The sequence below is a fragment of the Trifolium pratense genome, linkage group LG1, assembly GCF_020283565.1.
Source record: "Trifolium pratense cultivar HEN17-A07 linkage group LG1, ARS_RC_1.1, whole genome shotgun sequence".
NCBI lineage: Eukaryota > Viridiplantae > Streptophyta > Magnoliopsida > Fabales > Fabaceae > Trifolium > Trifolium pratense.
In genome coordinates, this window is record NC_060059.1 from 40,354,369 (window position 1) to 40,374,439 (window position 20,071).

Below are 20,071 nucleotides of genomic sequence, written 5' to 3' on the forward strand. Positions count from 1 at the left end.
TTGTCACATAGTAGCAATGGTGGTTTTGACACTAGTATGTGAAGTTCATGTAAAAGATTAGTGAGCCACATTATCTCAGCAGTTGTTGTGGCAACAGCACGGTATTCGGCCTCAGTTGAAGAGCGAGCTACAGTTCTTTGTTTTCGTGATAACCAAGAGATGGGGTTACCTCCAAAGAATATGAGGTATGCGGATGTGGAAGTGCGATCGTCAACATTTCCACCCCAATCAGCATCCGTGAAAGCATAGAGTTGTAGAGATGATGATTGTCTCAAGAAAATTCCGAAGTTAATTGTTCCCTTGAGGTAACGGAGAAGTCTCTTGAGATGTTGCAAGTGAAGTGACGTTGGTTTGTGCATGAATTGAGAGAGCTTGTTGATTGCAAATGAGAGGTCGGGTCTTGTAAGATTAAGATATTGTAAGGCTCCTATTATTTTCCTGTAGTGAGTGGAATCTGTAGCAGGAGTTCCATCATTAAGAGTAAGTGTCGCTGTAGTAGACAAGGGTGTTGGTGCAGGTTTAGCACCAGCCATATCAAACCTCTCAAGTATGTCACGAATAAATTTATGTTGGGACAAGAATAACCCCTTGTTTGTGGGAATGAGTTCAATGCCAAGAAAGTAGTGTGGGGTGCCCATGTTTTTAAGAGAAAATCTATTTGAGATTGACTGAATGAAGTCTTGTAAGAATTGAGCATTATTACCAGTCAATAATAGATCATCTACATAGACCAAGAAATATGCAAGTGTTGAACCTGAATTATAGATAAACAGGGAAGGATCACTCTTGCTTGTGGTGAAGCCATGAGAGGTGATGAAGGCTTTGAGTGAATCATGCCATGCACGTGGAGCTTGACGGAGGCCATAAATTGCTTTATGAAGTTTGCACACATGATTTGGGTATTGCTTGTCTTTGAGCCCGGGAGGTTGAGCCATGTATACATCTTCTTTGAGTGAGCCTTGAAGAAATGCATTGTTGACGTCTAGTTGGTGCATAAGCCATCCTTTTCCCAATGCAATAGTGAGGATAAGCTTTATGGTTTGAGGCCTAACAACCGGTGCAAATGTTTCTTTAAAGTCTACCCCGGGACTTTGAGTGAATCCTTTGGCTACTAGTCGAGCTTTGTAGCGAGCTATAGTGCCATCAGGATTTCGTTTGATGCGAAATAACCATTTGCAATCAACAATATTGAGGTTTGGTGGTTGTGGTACAAGTGACCATGTACCATTTCGTATTAAGGCATTGAACTCTTCAGATATGGCTTGTCTCCAATGAGTATGTTGCATGGCTTGCCTTATATTAGAAGGCTCCAAGTTTTCAGGAAGCGGATGAAGTGATGCTTGAAAGTATTTTTTGTTTGGTTTAACAATGTTGTTTTTGGATCTTGTAACAACATGGTAATGATCATCATTTCCTGCATCTTGGTTAGTTCTGACAACAGAAGTTATGGCGGGTGAAGGTATAGTAGCAGAACCATTACCTGATGTAGAGTCTGAAAGCAAGGGTGTGTAAGACAATGAGATTGGTAGTTTCATTGATGGCTATAGTGTGGGAAGGCATGGTGGAAAAAAAAAATAATTGGATCGGTGCTGTTAAGCTAATGCTCTGATACCATATAAAGTATAAGAATTGATAATATTTGAATTATTTGATAGTGTTGATCATCATCTCTATTTATAGTGGGAGAGAAGATCAATTTACATAATTGTGCATGATATGCACCAGCTATACAATGAATGAAATACATTTGATCAAATAATTATGTACATTAATATAAATGATTATGTGCCAACTATAAGGAGAGAATTATGTGCCAACTATGAGGAGAGGATAAGATCAATAGAATTAATCACTTGATTTTCCTTGATACTTGCTCATGATAATGATTATCCAATAAAGAAGAAGTTTAAAAGAATTGACTCTTTTTTAAGAAATTTTAACTCCTAAATCTAAACTTGTTAATGTTCCAAGAATTAAAGTTGAAGAAATATAACTACTATATATGAATTTGTTAACATTCTAGGAATTGAAGAGTTGAAAGACACAAATGATTTTTTGAGTTCTTTAAAATGTGATCTCTCGAAAGCATTTTTTTAATTTGGTGACATCCACCAAATCAACAAGATGAAACGCAAAGGACTTTTCTAAAATGGGGTCCATATCAAATGTGTCTAGAACAACATCTTTTATCTCGCAAAGAGAATATCTCAATATTTCATACGGTCCTTATTGAATCTAAAAAATAGTTTTTCTCTTATATTAAGAATCCAAGGAAATACATTTTTAGCACATTTGGTTTAACACATTTCCTTCATGGCTAGAATACTGAGCTTCAAAAGACGTAGCACAATGATTGCAATGTGATTTTTTTAGAAAAGGACCAAGTGGACATTCCAGATTAGATATCTTCATTACTGCATGTTTTAAATCTTGGAAGAGAGCTAAATGGAAAGTGGTGTGCATTTCTTAAGCACGTTGAGAAGTATCGTTGCTCACCACACAAAAATGCAAAGAACGTTTGTGAAGACTTGTTCAATCAAAGATGGACATATTAGGAATCTTGTTTAAGTGCAAAGCTCAAATAAAATTATGAAGAGTCGTCTACATCTCAAAACTTCAACTAACATTGTTTGATGGTTAACACTTTAAGCTTGTGCTTTTATGTATCGTGGAGAAACCAACGAGTCAAGAAACCGGGTAGTTTTCTTAAGTTGGTAAAACTCTTGACATCCTACAATGTTCATCCAACAACAAATTTTGGCTGCTCTCATCTTGAAAAAAATAGTGTCACAACAAAGCATTATTTTAGAAATGAAATAATATTTAATTACTACCATTGACAAACAATTACAAGAGTCTAATAATAGTAGATTTAGTGTGCAAACAATGGTTTTTTTTAGTCTAGCTCCGCCATCGCATAGTATACACATGGATCGGTTGTACAAGAACTACACTAATATAAAAACTAAGAATTTCTTCTTAATGATTTAAGACGTCTCCTACAAACACACTAATTGTAACCTCTTTAGACTTTATTATATCAAAGATGAAAGGATGTTTTTCTACAATATTTTTGCTGCTTCAAATAAGCTAATTGGCTTGAACAATAGTAAACCTTGGTGCCAAAGCTAATTGGATTTCTGATAACAGAACAAAAACTAATAATAATCAGTAAATTGGGCTCAAAGATAATCTTCTATATGATTGGGCCTCACTTTACTAAACCTTGGTGCCATCACATGATTGAGAATGACAATATTTTATTTCATACCCCCTATTTTTTGGTCAACAGTTCATAGCCCTTTAATTGCATTTTTTTTTGAAGCATAATTGCATTTGTTTTTGTACAACCTTTAATTGCATATTTTTATCGCTACAATTTTATGTTAACACAATTTTGTCTCTGACATTTTCGAAAATTTCTGTTTTCAAAATTGTCGATATTTTTTTAAAATATTTGTCGATATGAATATTATTTTGTCGATATGAATATTTTTTTAAAAATTAAAAAATTCATATTTAATTCATTTTTTTCTGTTTTGAGCCTATTGAGTCATCTTTAATAATACAAATATACATATTTCTAAGTTCAAAATCCAACCACTTCAATATAAAAAAGGGTTAAATATATTTTTAGTCCCTATTGTTTCTCAGAAATTTCATTTTAGTTCATGAAGATTTTTTCCACACTTTTTAGTCCCTGAATTTTTTTCCGTCAATATTTTTAGTCACTACTTTTCATTCAACTCGTGCATACCATTTTAAATTTAAATTTTTTGTCGAAGATTTTGTTATAATATTATCGAAGATATTTTTATAATATTATAAATATAAATACTAAAAATCATTAAAAAATTATAAAAATATACACGAGTTGAATGAAAAGTAGAACTAAAAATATTGACCGAAAAATTTCAGACTAAAAAGTGTAAAAAAAATTTCAGGAATTAAAATGAAATTTCTGAAAAACTATAGCAACAAAAAAAAAAACATATTTAACCCTAAAGAATAAAAAGCATATTTGGACGAAATGAAACGAATATACCCGATGGTGTTTCATTGCTAGCCGTCGTTTATAACGACAACATTAACGAAACGCAAGCACGTTCAATGAAACACAATCACTGTCTGGTTTCTTTCAATGCTCTTTCCTTCTTTCATTCCCACTCAAAATTCTCATAACAACGAGAATCATTCCATAGCATCAAAAGAAGAATCTTCCATATCCAATCACACCCAAAACTCTATTTATTTATTCATTCACAAAGCTCTTCAATTATTCAATTCAATTCAATTCAATTATTCAATTCAATTCAATTCAATGGCGAAGAATCTCAATCACCCAATTGTAGAAGACTCACTTTCATTCACCGATTTTCCCGAAGATATTCAGCTATGCATCCTTTCGTTTCTGGGTCCCACTGAAATCGCTACGTTCGCCTGCACCTCTAAGCAATTCGGAACACTCTGTTCCACCGATTCAAAGCTATGGTTCACCCTTTGCGATCGAAAATGGGGTTCCAAAACCCAAATCTCCAAATGGGGAAAAGGGAAAATCACCTACAAACATCTCTATCATACTCTTCATGAATGGGATAATCTCATTGGTTTCTGGCGTCGTAGCGGTCCTGGAAGTTCTGTGATTTCGTCTCCTTCGTTGGTTTTCTTCGAGTGGGGTGAATCGTTTATTTCTGGTTCTAGGGTTTCACCTTTTCAATCTGGAAATGAGATGATTTCTGGGTATGAAGTTAAAAAGGTACCTTTTTTGAAAATGGGTATTTCTGAAGATGGACAATTTGTTAATCTTTTGGATCCTGATGGTAGAGCTGATTTGAATTTGGAATTTGGTGATAATGGGTTGAATGAATTGATTCCTGTCAATGTTTGTTTTATGGGGAATACTCATTTTGTTCTGGAGGAGAATTTGTTTGGGAGAAATTCTAGCAGTGGTGAAGATTGTGGTTTTGGTGGAGAGGATTGGATTGGGGTTAGGAGTGCAAGTGGATCTCCGCCAGATCGGTTGATGTTGGAGATTTATCAGCATTTGGCAAACCGGGTTAGTCCTGGAAGCGATCGATCGAGGAAGCAGAGGAGGAAGGAGAAGGAAAGGATGGCTAGGAGGAAATGGGAGCCTGAGCATTTTGTCAAGATTGTGAATTGCTCCCCAACAGCGTCACGGCCTTTGCAAGGTCTTTGGAAGGTGTTTCTTAACTGTTGATTGTTGTTATTTATGCTCAATTATGTCATTTGATATTTGATAATTTAAGTTATGTTGGTGTTTTGGGTGGTGCACAACTTTAATTTAAGTTATGTTGATATAGATAAGCAACAATCTGTTACGACACTCGGTGATTGTATTTTGAGCGAACCATTGGGATACTGCAACTTTATATATTTCATTTATAATCTTCATGATTTTGAGATGAATGATAGTGGAGCTCTGGCTCATTGAAACTGTCAATGATGCAGGGAATTTGTGCAGACATGAGTTTAGCATTTTACCTTGTGGCTTATGATGAAATTGGGGGCATTGCCTGCCGACGACTTGGGGATCCTCCTCCACGTTTCTCTACTTATGCTCCGGTTTTCTGGACATCCAATGCTACCTTTCTGGAATCTCCTTTTTCTCTGGAGGAAGAATCTCTGTATGACAGTCGCATTCATCTTCAACCAGTTCAACCACACAATGAAAACCACGAGCAGTTCCATATGTCAGACATTGAAGGGGTAAATCACATTCAGCAGTTCCATTTGTCAGACAAGGAAGCCGTAAATGGAATTCTTCACATAAACTCAAGTTATGATTTAGTTATTGCAGACCTTGCTGGAGCAATAAATCCAAAGAGTGCTGAGGGAAGGATTTGGCAGTACCAGGATGGTACTTTTGGATTTGGATTCATTCGTGACAACTTTGTCATAGACATGAAAAATATTGTCCGTGATGGTTGTGTCGTGGATGCAGTTAACTCTTCTTCTGATTGATTTTCTTCTTTATTGATTGTGTAGTTGGATGTCACCTGTACATTGTGACATAATGTATTTTTAGTTGTGAATTATGACAGTTTCCTTAGATGGTAGTTTGCTTCGTTAACTGTATCTTAGTCAGTTTCAAGCAGCAGTTGTTTCATTTGTAAGATTATGCACATTGCCTTGCCTTTGAGTCACCTTTTATCTGTGACTTTCTTTGGTTTGGAATTTGGATTTCCTTTTATCTTATTTTATGTAAGCAAAATAAGGGGAATTGACATCTTGTCATTCCATTCTTTGACATTTCATCCGTTGTAAATTGTAATGATCCAAACTTTGTACCTTAATGTTATGAAGTTGCCTTTATTGGCTTAGATATTTTGTTTCTGTAATTGCTCACAGGATTGATGCAATAGTGCAGGTTTATTGGTGCAATATTGCCACTAGTTCTCTCTTATAGATAGATTTCTCGTATGGCAAATTTTTGGCAATAGGTAAAATTTTACACTTCTGGACCACCACAGTATTGCCATTAATTCCCTTTCATAGACAGATTTGTTTTGAACTTCGATTAGTAATCTGTGAATCAAGTAATGAATAGATTTCCCTTCTTGTTTTAGTACTGTCTCAACTCCCTTGGTAGAAGCATTAGTCTCTATCACTAAGGTTTAAAAAAAAATTGGATTGCTAGAACAGGTAATGTGGTCATTGAAACCTTAAGCTGCTCAATGGCATTCTGAGCTTAATTTCCCCATTTATTATACTGTCCTTGAGTTGTTATGTGTGGTCAAGTTATCTTGTCAAAATATTCGACACGTTCTCATGTAGTATCCTGTATTCCCCAAGAATCTACTTAGTCATTACATTCCCTAGAACTGGCCAATTGTTCATATCATTCAGCCAGTGTTGTCAATTGCAGATCGCAAAAACCTGCAAGTTTTTTCAAGTTCTGCTACACTACAGCTGCTATAACCTATTTGACAACACTACTAAATCATCATAAAACAATAGCGGTTTGTTAAAATTCCGTTATAGCTGCTATTTTGTCAACACTGCATTCTATAGCAATATGATCTGAGGTTGAGAACGGCAATTACAGATACATCAGTCTACAAGAGTTCATCATCATAACACTCAAAATGGTTCTAATTGTTTGAGTTGCGACATGGGTACTTTTGAATGGCATAAGGTTAAAAGTTTGTATCACTGTATTTGTTCTGCAAAATACACATTAGGTTGACACTGCAAGTCAACTGCACAGGTAAGGATTTTGAAAATAAGGGTGAATGCCCTACCGCTTCTACGATTAGACCAACTATCTAAATGTTTCCATCGTTAAATTGATGGAAACTAGAAAGCGTAGCCAGGAGTAACTCCTAATAACGTGCTTTTATTCCAAAAGATGTATCAGACTCCATAAAACCATATAACAAACTCAATAGAGCAGGTTGGAGTTACATTTAGTTTCCTTAAAAATCAAATTAAAACATAAAAAACAAAACAAAACAAAAAACTAATAAGCATAGCAATTATGTCTCATAGATCCACACACTGGCAAACAGATATTGAATACCATAATGGCAAGCAAAAGCATGAGAGATAACAGAAACATGTAGTTCATGAATATGAAACTTGAGAATTGAATTATTTTGTTTAAAACTTAATAAGACTCTTCCATCATGTTTCAGCTGCAACTTCATCAACATTGATTTTTCCACGCATTGCATTTTTCTCATGATCTTCAAGCTGGCTTAAATTTCCCTTTTCTTTGATCAGTTGGATATGGTGATGTTTGCAGTAGAGTTTTCCTTCATGTGCTATGTAATTCGAAGGACTAATAGTACACCCTCCATGGCAGCATTTGAAACAACTCTTATGGTAAGGAGTTCCATTCACCGTAACCTGTATAAACGTAAAATATTGATTCCATTAGCAGTTTTGTACTCAGCATCAGGGTTTAGATTTAGCTTTTACCAAAATCATGTTGAGATTCTGCCAAACTCATCAGTCATCACAAATTCAAACATAACTTTCTTTTGATTTGTGTTTAATTTGGCAGAATCTCGGTGTACGATTGTGATTTTGGCAAAAGCTATACTTTGGAGCTTCAACAAAATCACAGTGCAGCAGGTTTCTGACAACCTAAACATTCCAAACTCGCACTAATTACCTTTTCAGTTGGATAAACTGTTTTCTGACAACCTAAACATTTGTCCCTTGTTCCACCAAACATACTCGAGGCTTTAACTGCTGCAGGTTTCTGATTAAAACAGCTCAAAAATCATATAAATGCTGAAAACCTGAATTTACTGTTATGCATTGCAAGCACCTAGATTTAGAATTCATTACCTCAATATTATCACTATTTCTTTCTGGTTTGGCAATTTTTGGTGTCCCTAGATAGGCAAAAAAGAACATCTGAGACACTGACAGGTAAAAGTACAGTGACACATTTAATTAACAAATTCAATTATTGATCCTTTGTTACCTTCAAAGCTTTTTTCAAGGCTTCCAGTTCTTTTGAACAATTGATCAAAGTGTGGCCTGCAGTAAAGAACTCCCTCAAAAGAGTTGTAGTTGCTTAGCTGTATTGTACATACATTAATCTATCAGCAAACTTATTTTATGAAAATTATTACAATGTAATGTAGTAACATGGATTTAGATTGTGTGCGGTAGGTCACAGTCTTGTAAGGTCATGAAATTAGCTACATATCGGTCATTGCATCAATGTAAATTTTGGTTTTTTTATATTTAAATCTAAAATATCAAACTTGAAATATGAACCATCTGATCTTACGGAATTGTGACTGCACACAATCCAAATCCGTAGTAACATGCCTTAATAAGGCAAAAGATGAAACTTCTAATAATATATCTGAGATGAAAATGCTTATCCACAAAACTATGAAGCACGAACAACTAGCTAAAGGAAATTATAAGTGCGTGTTTGGATTGACGGAGATTTGGCAGAAACACGGTGTGCCATCGTGTTTTTGACCAAAGCTACACATTACAGTGTCAACAAAATCACGGTTCTACTGTGATTTAGTCAAACTCGGCGTCAATCCATTCTTGCTATAAAATTGAGTACCTCAGATCCAATGATAGAAGCCTAAACTAGACTATATGACAAAAAAGAATTGCTAGAAAAGTTACAAGAGAGAGAGAGAAGGACATAGACCTTAAGAGTTCCTTTGCAGTGATGACATCTGAAACAAGCTTTGTGGAAAATTCTATTATCAGCAGTTAACTTATCAACAAGATAAACTGTTTTGGTACAAGCCATACATTTCTGAGTTGTTCCTGCAAATGCCATTCTTTTCCTTATCTTCTTACCTCACCAACTTGCAAACAAGTCTACGAATTGAACAGGTTACAAGACAAAAAAATATTATGAAGAGAAGAATAGGAAAAAAGTGAAGGAGAAATTTGGCCTATAGAAAATTGTGGACACTATAAAGCAATTATATTGTCAGTGACAATCATTTTGATCAAATTTATGCACCTAACTATACTTTTCTCTTTATTTTTTTTTAATGTTTTTTCCCTCTTCAACTGTGAACATAAATAAATGCTTTAAAATCAAGGAAAAAAATGTTAAGTGTAATTAGTACTAATTTTAGTACTAAATACTAAATTGTTTGGTGAAAAAGATACAACATCAAAATAATAATCATCAAGTAGGTCTCTAATAAAGTCCTAAATTAGTGTATAAATTGCATTATTGATTAGATATTTTGGTTTATTAATAGATCAAAAAATGTGTTTTACATTAGAAAGCCACTTTGTTAATTAGTGGGGTCATATGAGTTGAAAATCACAACTACCAGCCAGCACCTTATGATTCAACATCCAGCTGGATTGCTTTCATTCTTGGATCTCACTTTTGAAATAGGAACACATTCATTTCTTGAATTACAAGGATGTATGAAGTTCTCATGCATGTTACTGACATACCATATTACACATCTTTTGTAAACTTAACAAACAACCTTTTGTGTAATTGTATAAGCATCTAGACTAGATATATAGATCTTCAAAAGTTGTGATGTTCTTTTTCTTTTCTTAGTATTGATGGAGAAATATTTTATTATTATTACTATATTTCTATGGTTGTTTGGCGGTGATTAATCTTTGCGGGAGAATTTGTGGGACATATAAAGTGGATTTTGTTCTTTCAGCTGAATTTTTTTAAAAGTTAAAAATTGAACTTAAGATTCAAAACTTTTATTACTTTGACTAATTTATTATCGGTGAGGGAGAAGTATTTATTTATTTATTTATTTATTCATATATTGTATGGTAGCAAATACGGACAATTATAATCAAGAAATTATACTCAAGTAGTTAATGAACTCTCTTTAAAACAAACCGTTCAAGAACCTGAGTTTAATTTTTTATGAAAATAATTATTAACCAGACTTTATTTATCTTTCGGTCGAATTCTATACACTCTATAAATTATTAAGGCTTTCACCTTAGGAATTTCAGGGTTAACACAAAAAAATATGAACAACTATGAGATGATAAAATAAAGGTAAGAGGAAAGTAAAGGTGACACTGTAATTAGGCACAAACATACTATAATGATGAGTTGGGTGGGGTGTAACTTTTAGGTGCTATATATGTTTGTTGTCGGACCAAGATTCTCTACCACAGCATATCACACACACATACACTATTAGATGAAAATCAAATTTAAAATATAACTGAAAAAACAAAATGAGCCTATAAATTTTTATTCAATAGACAATCTATACCATCAGATGAATGTAAAAATTCATCAATGCCATATTGGCCAAACCCAACCATCCCATTATGATGACAGCTTGTATTGATCTATCATTACTGTCCCACTATAATAACAATTATATTATGCAGCTATGCTTTATTGGTACATTAGAGTATGCATTATTATTCTTATTACAACATGAGTATGCAATATATATTATGCGAATGCTAAATTAACATCAACAGGGCATTTGGTCTAGTGGTATGATTCTCGCTTTGGGTGCGAGAGGTCCGGAGTTCGATTCTCCGAATGCCCCCTTTTTATTAGATTTTTACATATAATTTTTTATGATACAAAATTTTACGATTTAATTATAATTAAATTCAATACTTTCATTTTCTTCATTCTTTATAAGTTGCATTCACGTTGAGGTGGTGTGTCACATTTCAAACCATTATATGAATGAGTTCAGCATAGAAAAACTTTGATAACTAATGACTAATTTACATGGAAAAAAAATAGTAGGTGGAATAGTAGTGACCATCATGGCCAACAACATAAAATTTATTCATCATTTCCATAGTTTTTTTTAATACAAATCTATAAGACATACGAAATCTTCCTTGAGGTTGTTGAGTCTTATGTCCATTCCTACGCCGTTGTTTGACAGTCACAATAGCATAAGTCATAGCCAAATGGACATAAAAAAAGACTAAGAAATAGGTGAAAAAAATCACATACATATGGACATCAAAAAACCAAATGAAAAAACTGAGCAGCAATAAGCCAACAAGAATACAAGATAAAACATCATTCTTGTAATACCATAGATAACGAGTAATGAACAGATACATTAAAGTTTATAGTAGTTCACAAAAAAGACAACATTTGCATCCTAAAACAAGAGCTGTATTTTTTTTTTTTCCTTTCAAAAATCACAACTTGTGATTTAGCATAACCTTGCATCAGAAGTCATCATTCAAGATCTTCATTTTCTTCGCATAATTTAAAATTTGCACACCTAAATAAATTAACACCGATACTATAACATGGCCTACATAACGTGCCTAAAATTGTAGTAAGCAGGGGTTAAAATACAAGATCAATGCAAAAATACATTTAATACACATACTAGTACTACTTAGGAAGTGGGCTTTTCATTGAATTCTTTATTAGAAATGAGTATTGGGCCTAACTCATTCTTACAAAACCGGCTTGTAAAGTGAGGATTGCCTCTTGCTTATAAACATTAATTCAGTCCATCTCGCAACCGATGTGGGACTCTTAACATTCTTCACCATCAGATTCAGAGGATGATATAGTTATCAAGTCACCATAAGATGATGAAGAACATGTGTGTGTACTTTCCCGGTCTCAAACAAGCCGAGTCAAGGAAAAAACATCATTGTCTTCCGGCAATTTAAACATTGCACACCTATATAAATAAATAAAAACCAATATTAGAGAGCAATAGTTAATTAATATTAGCTAAAACAATATTAGAGAAACTATTTACTACTTAATAACTAAAAAAGATCCAAAAGGTATAAAGGAGATTTACAACATGAAATATAAGAAGCTACATTCTTACCTTGAATAAATATTCAGCACCTCAATATTGTCTCCTTTCACTACATCCTTCAATGAGATTAGACTTGGAATATGTGAAATTACTTCAATTAATTTAAAATCAGTCCCCCAAACTTGAATAGCTTTGAACTCATTTTTCTCAGGTTCATAGTAGATAAAGCAATTGGAGGAATTATATAAGATTATACCAGCACCCTCTTTATAGAGTTTTATCGGCCAACATAGACCACAATGTCGCAAAATAGGTTTAAAATTAACCTCAGAGGTATCAATGTTGTAAACCTTAGTCCATGATTCTTCAATACCATATTCATTCATAACCCACAATGTAACATCATCTAAAGATATATTATCACAAATGCAAAGAAATCCCCTTAATTCTCCCATACTAGTGTTGTTATACAGAATTCCATTATGATTTCCGAACACGTGGAGGAGAAGGGAATGGTTGCAATCTCTCACTTTCAAAACTGAAACACAATATTGACCTTTGCCCATTATCATGTCTAATCCAATGAAGCGCATCATTCACACATGTAGGACATTCAAGGTTTGAAATAGAAATCTGAAGATCCACTTCAACATTTCTCCATAATAGTGTTCCAAGAGTGTGTATCTCAAGGATCAGAGGCTCAAGCTCATGTCTAACATGTCTTCTTCTCCACATATTTATCACCTTATATTCATTAGTTTTAGAATGGAAACCAAAAGCAGCTTGTGCTACCATTCTTACTCGAGCTTTGTTTAATGGAAGTTTTATGAACTCTCCGGTGACCGGGTTGCTAATCACTAAAGGGATATTGTTATACGGGTGACATAAACAAAGAAAACCATTGCAAGAATTCACAATGTTAAACTTATTATGATCAGGGTTGCAAGCAATATAATGCCTTTGTTTACCCTTATTTTTGTTCTCATTGTTTTTCTCCGAAATTAATCTCGCAGCGCGAAGAGGGCGTTTGGATTTATTGTTGATCACGTCTCTTTTCTCCCTAAATGACTTGGCATCTCGAAGAGGAAGCTTGAATATAGGCTCAAGCTTCACACGAATGTGCATTCCAATCCCAACCTTTTCAGGATCACACTCAAGAAGGTGCATAGTTCTTGCCACTTTTTTTTCATCACCAGATCGAACAATGAGACTGGTTGGTCCTTGCTCAAAATGCAATTTAGTGAAATGTGGTTCTGAAATAATTGTTTTCCAATTTTTGCAAACACATCTACAAATAAGAAGAGACTTAATGGGAAGTTTAAGCAAAATGTGGGCAGTGAGATGGGATGAAAGATTATCAAAATAAGGGCAAAGTTCATCACTTTTTGCCTCTTCAACTTTCCCCATTGCTTCATTGCCTCTCTGCTTAGTAGCCCTTTTTCTCTTCATGGCTACACTAAGTAGTAACAAAGAAAATAAACACAATAAGTAAATTAAGTAAAAACAAAATTAAATACCCAATAAAACAACTACGGCATCACAAATTTTTAAGGAATTAAACAATTTTTTTTCTTACGGAGAGGAGGGTAAATGGGTTACGGAAAAAACATTACGATTATTGATAAATAAGGAAGAAGGATTGGTAAAAAATGCAGTGAAAGTACCTTGGAGAAGAGAAGTTCCGTACTTTATTAGTTTAACAACAGAACAGTAGGATATGCATAGGTTGAAGATCGGTTGAAGCAATTGAAAGGGTGGGTGACCGAGGGAACCCTAGATCTTACTGATTCTTAAACCAATAGTGTATATATAGTAAGTTTTATCGTCAATATTTTTTTATTTTATTTTCCAATTATACTATTCTCAATTTTTTTTACAAGATTGTTTTAATCTTTTTTTGAGTAACTTTTTCAAAAAAATCTTTTTTTGAGTAAATTACATCTCTCCTTTTCTTTTTTACGAAAAACAACGGTACTTATTCATTCAAATCAGCAGAGTAAATTTATCGAAATCATTACATGTTTAAATTCGCTAAAAACTATAAAGGATGAATCTGCAAACAAGTTCACAGCATCCGAGTTAATAGAATAAAACGACTCAATGTCTACAAATATGACAAAGCCTACAATTAATATAAATTATAATAAAATTCAAGTGTCCGGAATAGTCATGCCTCCGAATCTGCAATGTTGACGACTCTATAATTATTGATTCTACACTGAATTTGGATTGAATCAGATCTGTAAATTTAAACAAAACAAATATCGTACGAACAGTGGCGGAGCTAGCCCGAAAAATTGGGGCGGGCCGCTACAAATATAAATCGAACATGCAAAAGAAATTACTAAAAAAAAGATATATCATATCGAAAGTTTGTCTAGTATGCATATCTCAAAAGTAGTTAAAAGGTGAACCATTAACATGTTTATTAAATAAATTTTAAAAATATATTATGAAATATATTTTATGTCAAATGTGTAAATTTCATACTTTTTAATTAGTTTTTGTATTTATGTTTATAATATTATATGCATCTCTCTAACAAAAATTTAAATTTTTTTAACAAAAGATTGATCAAACATGAATTTTTATGCACAAACTCTATTTTAAATAAAAATTTGAGTACTTTTTTCTCCAAAAAAATATACTTGAATACTTCGACAAAATAAATTACACATTTTTAAGACATCTATAAATTATTAAACAATAAAACATTAGAAGGGATGCTTAAAAAAATAAATTAAAAAGTATATTTGAATTCTGGGACGTAAAACTAGCGGGGGTTTTAAACCCACGCAAACTGAAAACATGTTAAAGAATACTTGATTGTATGGTATGAAACCCCCGCGAAACAAAATTTAACAAACTACACAGACTATGTAGCGGGGGTTTATAACCGCCGCTAAATAGTATACCTATGAAAAAAAAATTAAAAATTCTGGGGCGGGCCATGGCCCTGTCCAGCCCATGAAGGGCTCCGCCCCTGCGTACGAAGACGAGATAACAAACAACTCCACACTGAGACGAAAATAAAACAACACCAGACTAATAAATCACAAAGGAAAAAAACACAAATAAAATCTAAAATTATGTATAAATCACTTATTGAATTAAAAAAATCAATAAAAAAGATGATTCCGAATCAAAATTATCCTAAATCACCCGTGTTTAATTGATGAACCAAGACAAAAAAAAAGCAAAGATAATTAATTACATTACATCCCTCCCTTACGAGATACGTAGTTTATGATACATTTTAATCTAATTTTTTATTTTTCCATTAACTCTCAATTAAACACAGTTCACAAAAATATTATTACTAAAATAGCCCTGTTTATGTGAAAGTAGACTCTCTTCTTCGTTGTTACCAGCGTAGTTAGAGTGATGAATCACTTTGGCTATGTTTGCTAAAATAGATACCTTTTCCTGCTAGATCTATATATTTGTACTCTTCTTTCTTCTTTCTCACTCTCACCATAGTTGCAATTGAAAGAAACTTCCATTCCCACATCTACCCTCGTCATTAAAAATATGCAACCTGTAGGTACCTCGATTATATTTTCTTGAATGGTTATTTAGTGAAAAAGATTAAGGAGGAATGGTTAATTAGGGGAAGATAGGAATAGGTTGAAGAAGTGTTAAACTTCAAATTAATTAAAAGGATAATATTGTAAATTTAAACTAATTTAGTCTATATTTTAAAATTAAAAGTATATTTTAATTATATTTTTTTAAAAAAAACTCTAATGGTGTTAGTTAAATGGACTAACTTGTACTATATTATGGTATCTTTCAAACAACGATATATCTAAGCACTTAAGGATATATTATGGTATCATACTCTATTTTATTCATGGCCTAGCTTAATTAAGGATATATTATGGTATCAATCCAGATTCAACAATAAGATGATAAATTGGAGATCAAACATTTCTTCCATTATTTCATGTCTCTTTATCTGGTAATGCTATAAAGAAGGCTTCATTTGGGTTTATGATCGAGTTTACCATTCTGAAAGTCTTTAATGTAAAGGTTCACCCTCTGAATGCTCCCGTTATAAAGGAAGTCATTTGGAATCCACGCCCTTGCTTGATTGGATAAAATGCAACACATATGGTGCTTCAATTGGGGTCTCAAGTGTAGCTGGTTGCGGAGGAATTTTTTGAAACTCAGATGCAGATCACATGGGGAGTTTTGCTTTTAATGTTCGAGAGGGAAATAGTTTTATTGCGGAGCTAACTAAGGCTATGTTAGCAATAGAAATTCCTTCCCCTATGAACTGGTCCAAATTATGGTTACAATTGATTCAAAGTTTGTTATTTTGAATTTTTCTAAACTCGCGATGGTTTCATGGAAGTTAAGAAATAAACGGCTTAATTGTATGTTTTTGCTTATATCTATGTCATTCATTTCTTCTCACATTTATAGGGAAGTGAATTAACGTGCTCATTCTTTGGCTAATTTAGGTTTACATGTGGTGGGAGATTGTTGATAGTCACATCAGCTTGGCTTTCTCTAGAAACAAGCTTGGTTTACCTAATTTTAGGTTTATAACCTAAGGGGTTTTGGTTAACCAGTTGAATTAAGGGTTAAAGAGTTGGAGGTTCAGGTCCTGACAAGGAGAAAACTAACATCACATTATAACATATTAATAACTAACAATTTACCATAAAAAAAAGAAAAACATCATGCAAATATTTGAAATTGTTTAAATCTGATCGATTCAACCGAAGCTCCTTTTTAAGGAGCAGATAAAGACTATTTTTTTCTACATTAAACCAAGTTAGTATTTTACAAAAAAAAGACGGCATTTGCATCATAAAACAAGATTATTTTTTTCTTTCAAAAAATCATAACTTGTGGTTTAGCATAACCTTGTATCAAAAGTCTCAAATCGAAGGAAGGTACCACAGTCAAGTCATCATTCAAGATCTTCATTTTCTTTACGCAGTTTAAAATTTGCACACCTATATAAAATACTACCTCCACTTTTTAATATAAGTGAAAGTTTAATTTTTAGATACATTGAATGATTAATGTATCTGCCCTGTATTTAATGCCTAAAATTGTAGTATGGAGTTGGAGGGGTTAGAATACAAGATCAATGCGAAAACACACATATTAATACTATTCTTAGGAGGCGGCCTCTTCACAGAATTCTTCACCATGAGGTTTAGAGGAAGTTATAGTTATCAAGTCACCATAAGATGATGACGAATGTGTACTTTCCAACTCTCAAACAATCGGAGACAAGGAAAAAACTTCATTTTCTTCCCGCAATTTAAACTTTGCACACCTATATAAATAAATAGATAAATAACAAACAATATTAGAGAGCAATAGTTAAGTAAATATTGGCTAAAACTGATTTTGCAGGAGATTGAATAGTCAATCTCAAGAAACTATTTACTACTTAGCAACTAAAAAATGTCCAAAAGGTTTAAAGGAGATTTACAACATTAAATATAGAAAGCTACATTCTTACCTTGAGTGAATATTCAGCACCTCAATATTGCCTCCTTTCACTACATCCTTCAATGAGATTAGACTTCGAATGTGTGAAATTACTTCAATATCTTTTGAATGAGTCCCCTGAATTTGAAAAGCTTTGAACTCATTTTTCTCAGTTTCATAGTAGATAAAGCAATTGTAGTAATCATATAACAATAACAATATTGCATTGGCAGCACCCTCTTTAAAGTGTTTTATTGGAAAACATAGACCATATCGTTGCCAATTGTAGGAAAGACCAAATGCAGGAGTATCAATATTGTAAACCTTAGCCCATGATTCTGCAATACCATATTCATTCATAACCCACAATGTAACATCATTTAAAGATATATCACAAATGTAAAGAAGTCCCCTTAATTCTCCCATACAGCTGTTTTTATAATGAATTCCGAACACATCTGGAGGAGAAGGGAATGATTGCAATCTCTCACTTTCAAAACTGAAACACAATATTGACCTTTGCCCATTAACACGTCTAAGCCAATGAAGCGCGTCATTCAGACATGTAGGACGTTCAAGATACGAAATAGAAATATGAAGATCAACGTCAATATTTCTCCATAATAGTGTTCCAAGAGTGTGTATCTCAAGGTTCACAGGTCCAAGTATATATCTTCTCCACATAATTATCACTTTATATTCATTAGTTTTAGAATGGAAACCAAAACCAGCTTGTCCTGCCATTCTTACTAGAGCTTTGTTTAACGTGACAGGAAGCCTTATGAACTCTCCGGTGACCGGATTGCAAATCACTAAAGGGTTCATTTTATATGGGTGACATAAACAAAGAAAACCATTGCAAGAATTCACAATGTCAAACTTATCATGATCTGGGTTGCAAGCAATATAACGCATTTGTTTACCCTTATTTTTGTTCTCATTGTTTTTCTCCGAAACTAATCTTGCAGCGCGAAGAGGGCGTTTGGATTTATTGTTGATTATGTCTCTTGTCTCCCTAAATGATTTTGCATCCCGAAGAGGAAGCTTGATTATAGGCTCAAGCTTCACGTGATTGTTACTTCCAATCTCAAACTTTTCAGGCTCACACTCAAGAAGGTGCATAGTTCTGGCCACTCTATTATAGTGAGCAGATCGAATCATGAGACTGGTTGGTGATTGTTCAAAATGCAATTTAGTGAAATTCAATTCTGAAATAATTGTTTTCCAATTTTTGCAAACACATTTACAAATAAGAAGATACCTAATGGGAAGTTGAAGCAAAATGTGGGCAGTGAGATGGGATGGAAGATTATCAAAATAAGGGCAAAGTTGATCACTTTTTGCCTCTTCAACTTTCCCCTTTGCTTCATTGCCTCTTTTGCAAGTAGGCCTTGCGACAGCAACTGAATCCCTTTTTCTGTTCATGGCTATACTAAGTTGTTAAAAAGAAAATAAACACAATAAGTAAATTAAGTAAAAAAATAATTAAATATAGGATAAAACAACTACTACATCACAAATTTTTAAGGTATTAAACAACGTGCACTTGAGACAAATATTTCTTCTATGGTTTAGTGACGACTAGAATTTCAATTTTGTCAAATCTATTGCCCCCAATTTCAGGTCCCAGAAACAATTTTAAAATCGAACATAGTACAATTAGAATGTCCAATCTCCTATTTTTTACTATGTCAAACACACCTTAAAACACATAAAAAGTAATTCACATTTGATAGATATCTATCTGTATGATCTTAGAAATTTTGGGTTTTACCTAACTAATCATACAAAATCGGTTTGCAAAAAGTTCTTTCCTTTCTATTAAATTTATATTAAAAATTTAAACTTTTATTTATGAAGTAAGAAACAAATTAGCAAACAAGATCAGACTGGGATTAGCAAAGAAAGTGATGTAAATAAGTAGAGGAGGGATATAGGTTACGAAAAAACGTTACCATATAATGGTGACTATTGATAAATAAAGATGAATGATTAGTAAAAATGCAGTGAAAGTACCTTGGAGAAGTTCCGTACTTTATTAGTTTAACAACAATACGTATCAAAGGTGAGTGAGGGAAAGCAATAAGGAATATTTAATTATATGAACATAACCCTAAATCTTAAATCAATAGTGTATATATATAGTAAGTTTCATCGTCAATTTTTTTTTTTTATTTTCAATTATTATTCTCAAAATTTTTTTACAAGATTGTTTTAAATTTTTTTAAGAGATTTTTTTCATAATTAATTTTTTTACGAGATCTTTTTTTTTACAATATTGCCAATGAGGATCAAAGCTACGACCTCATGCATATTACCTATATTCATCACCACTAGACCAAATCTAGTGGTTTTTTTTTAAGAGATTATTTAATTTGACACTAGGTGTTCAA

General features: G+C 33.1%; 2 protein-coding genes, 1 non-coding gene and 1 pseudogene across 3 annotated transcripts; 2 read left to right on the forward strand and 2 right to left on the reverse strand.

The window, feature by feature from the left end:
• Positions 1–4,023: 4,023 nt before the first annotated feature.
• On the forward strand, positions 4,024–6,345 carry LOC123917535 (F-box protein At3g12350). The gene is made up of 2 exons (XM_045969286.1): positions 4,024–5,200; positions 5,470–6,345. The coding sequence occupies exons 1-2, from the start codon at positions 4,142–4,144 to the stop codon at positions 5,980–5,982; spliced, it is 1,572 nt and encodes a 523-aa protein (XP_045825242.1). The 5' UTR covers positions 4,024–4,141; the 3' UTR covers positions 5,983–6,345.
• Positions 6,346–7,337: 992 nt separating this feature from the next.
• LOC123917545 (LIM domain-containing protein WLIM1-like) lies at positions 7,338–9,969 on the reverse strand. Its single transcript, XM_045969298.1, has 5 exons — positions 9,152–9,969; positions 8,456–8,552; positions 8,317–8,363; positions 8,138–8,227; positions 7,338–7,869 (listed from the first exon to the last, which is right to left on the reverse strand). Exons 1-5 carry the CDS (start codon positions 9,284–9,286, stop codon positions 7,645–7,647), a joined length of 594 nt encoding a protein of 197 aa, XP_045825254.1. The 5' UTR covers positions 9,287–9,969; the 3' UTR covers positions 7,338–7,644.
• Positions 9,970–10,946: 977 nt separating this feature from the next.
• TRNAP-UGG lies at positions 10,947–11,018 on the forward strand. Its single transcript has one exon. It is a non-coding gene; the product is annotated as a tRNA-Pro (tRNA).
• A 472-nt stretch (positions 11,019–11,490) lies between these two features.
• On the reverse strand, positions 11,491–19,142 carry LOC123894100 (annotated as a pseudogene).
• Positions 19,143–20,071: the final 929 nt, after the last annotated feature.

Coding starts and splice junctions, on each gene's coding strand:
- LOC123917545 (XM_045969298.1), bottom strand. CDS start 9,286: ATGGCATTTGCAGGAACAACTCAGAAATGTATGGCTTGTACCAAAACA. Junction 8,553..9,151: donor ACTGCAAAGGAACTCTTAAG/GTCTATGTCCTT, acceptor TGTACAATACAG/CTAAGCAACTACAACTCTTT. Junction 7,870..8,137: donor CAGTTTATCCAACTGAAAAG/GTAATTAGTGCG, acceptor ACGTTTATACAG/GTTACGGTGAATGGAACTCC.
- LOC123917535 (XM_045969286.1), top strand. CDS start 4,142: ATGCTCTTTCCTTCTTTCATTCCCACTCAAAATTCTCATAACAACGAG. Junction 5,201..5,469: donor CTTTGCAAGGTCTTTGGAAG/GTGTTTCTTAAC, acceptor TCAATGATGCAG/GGAATTTGTGCAGACATGAG.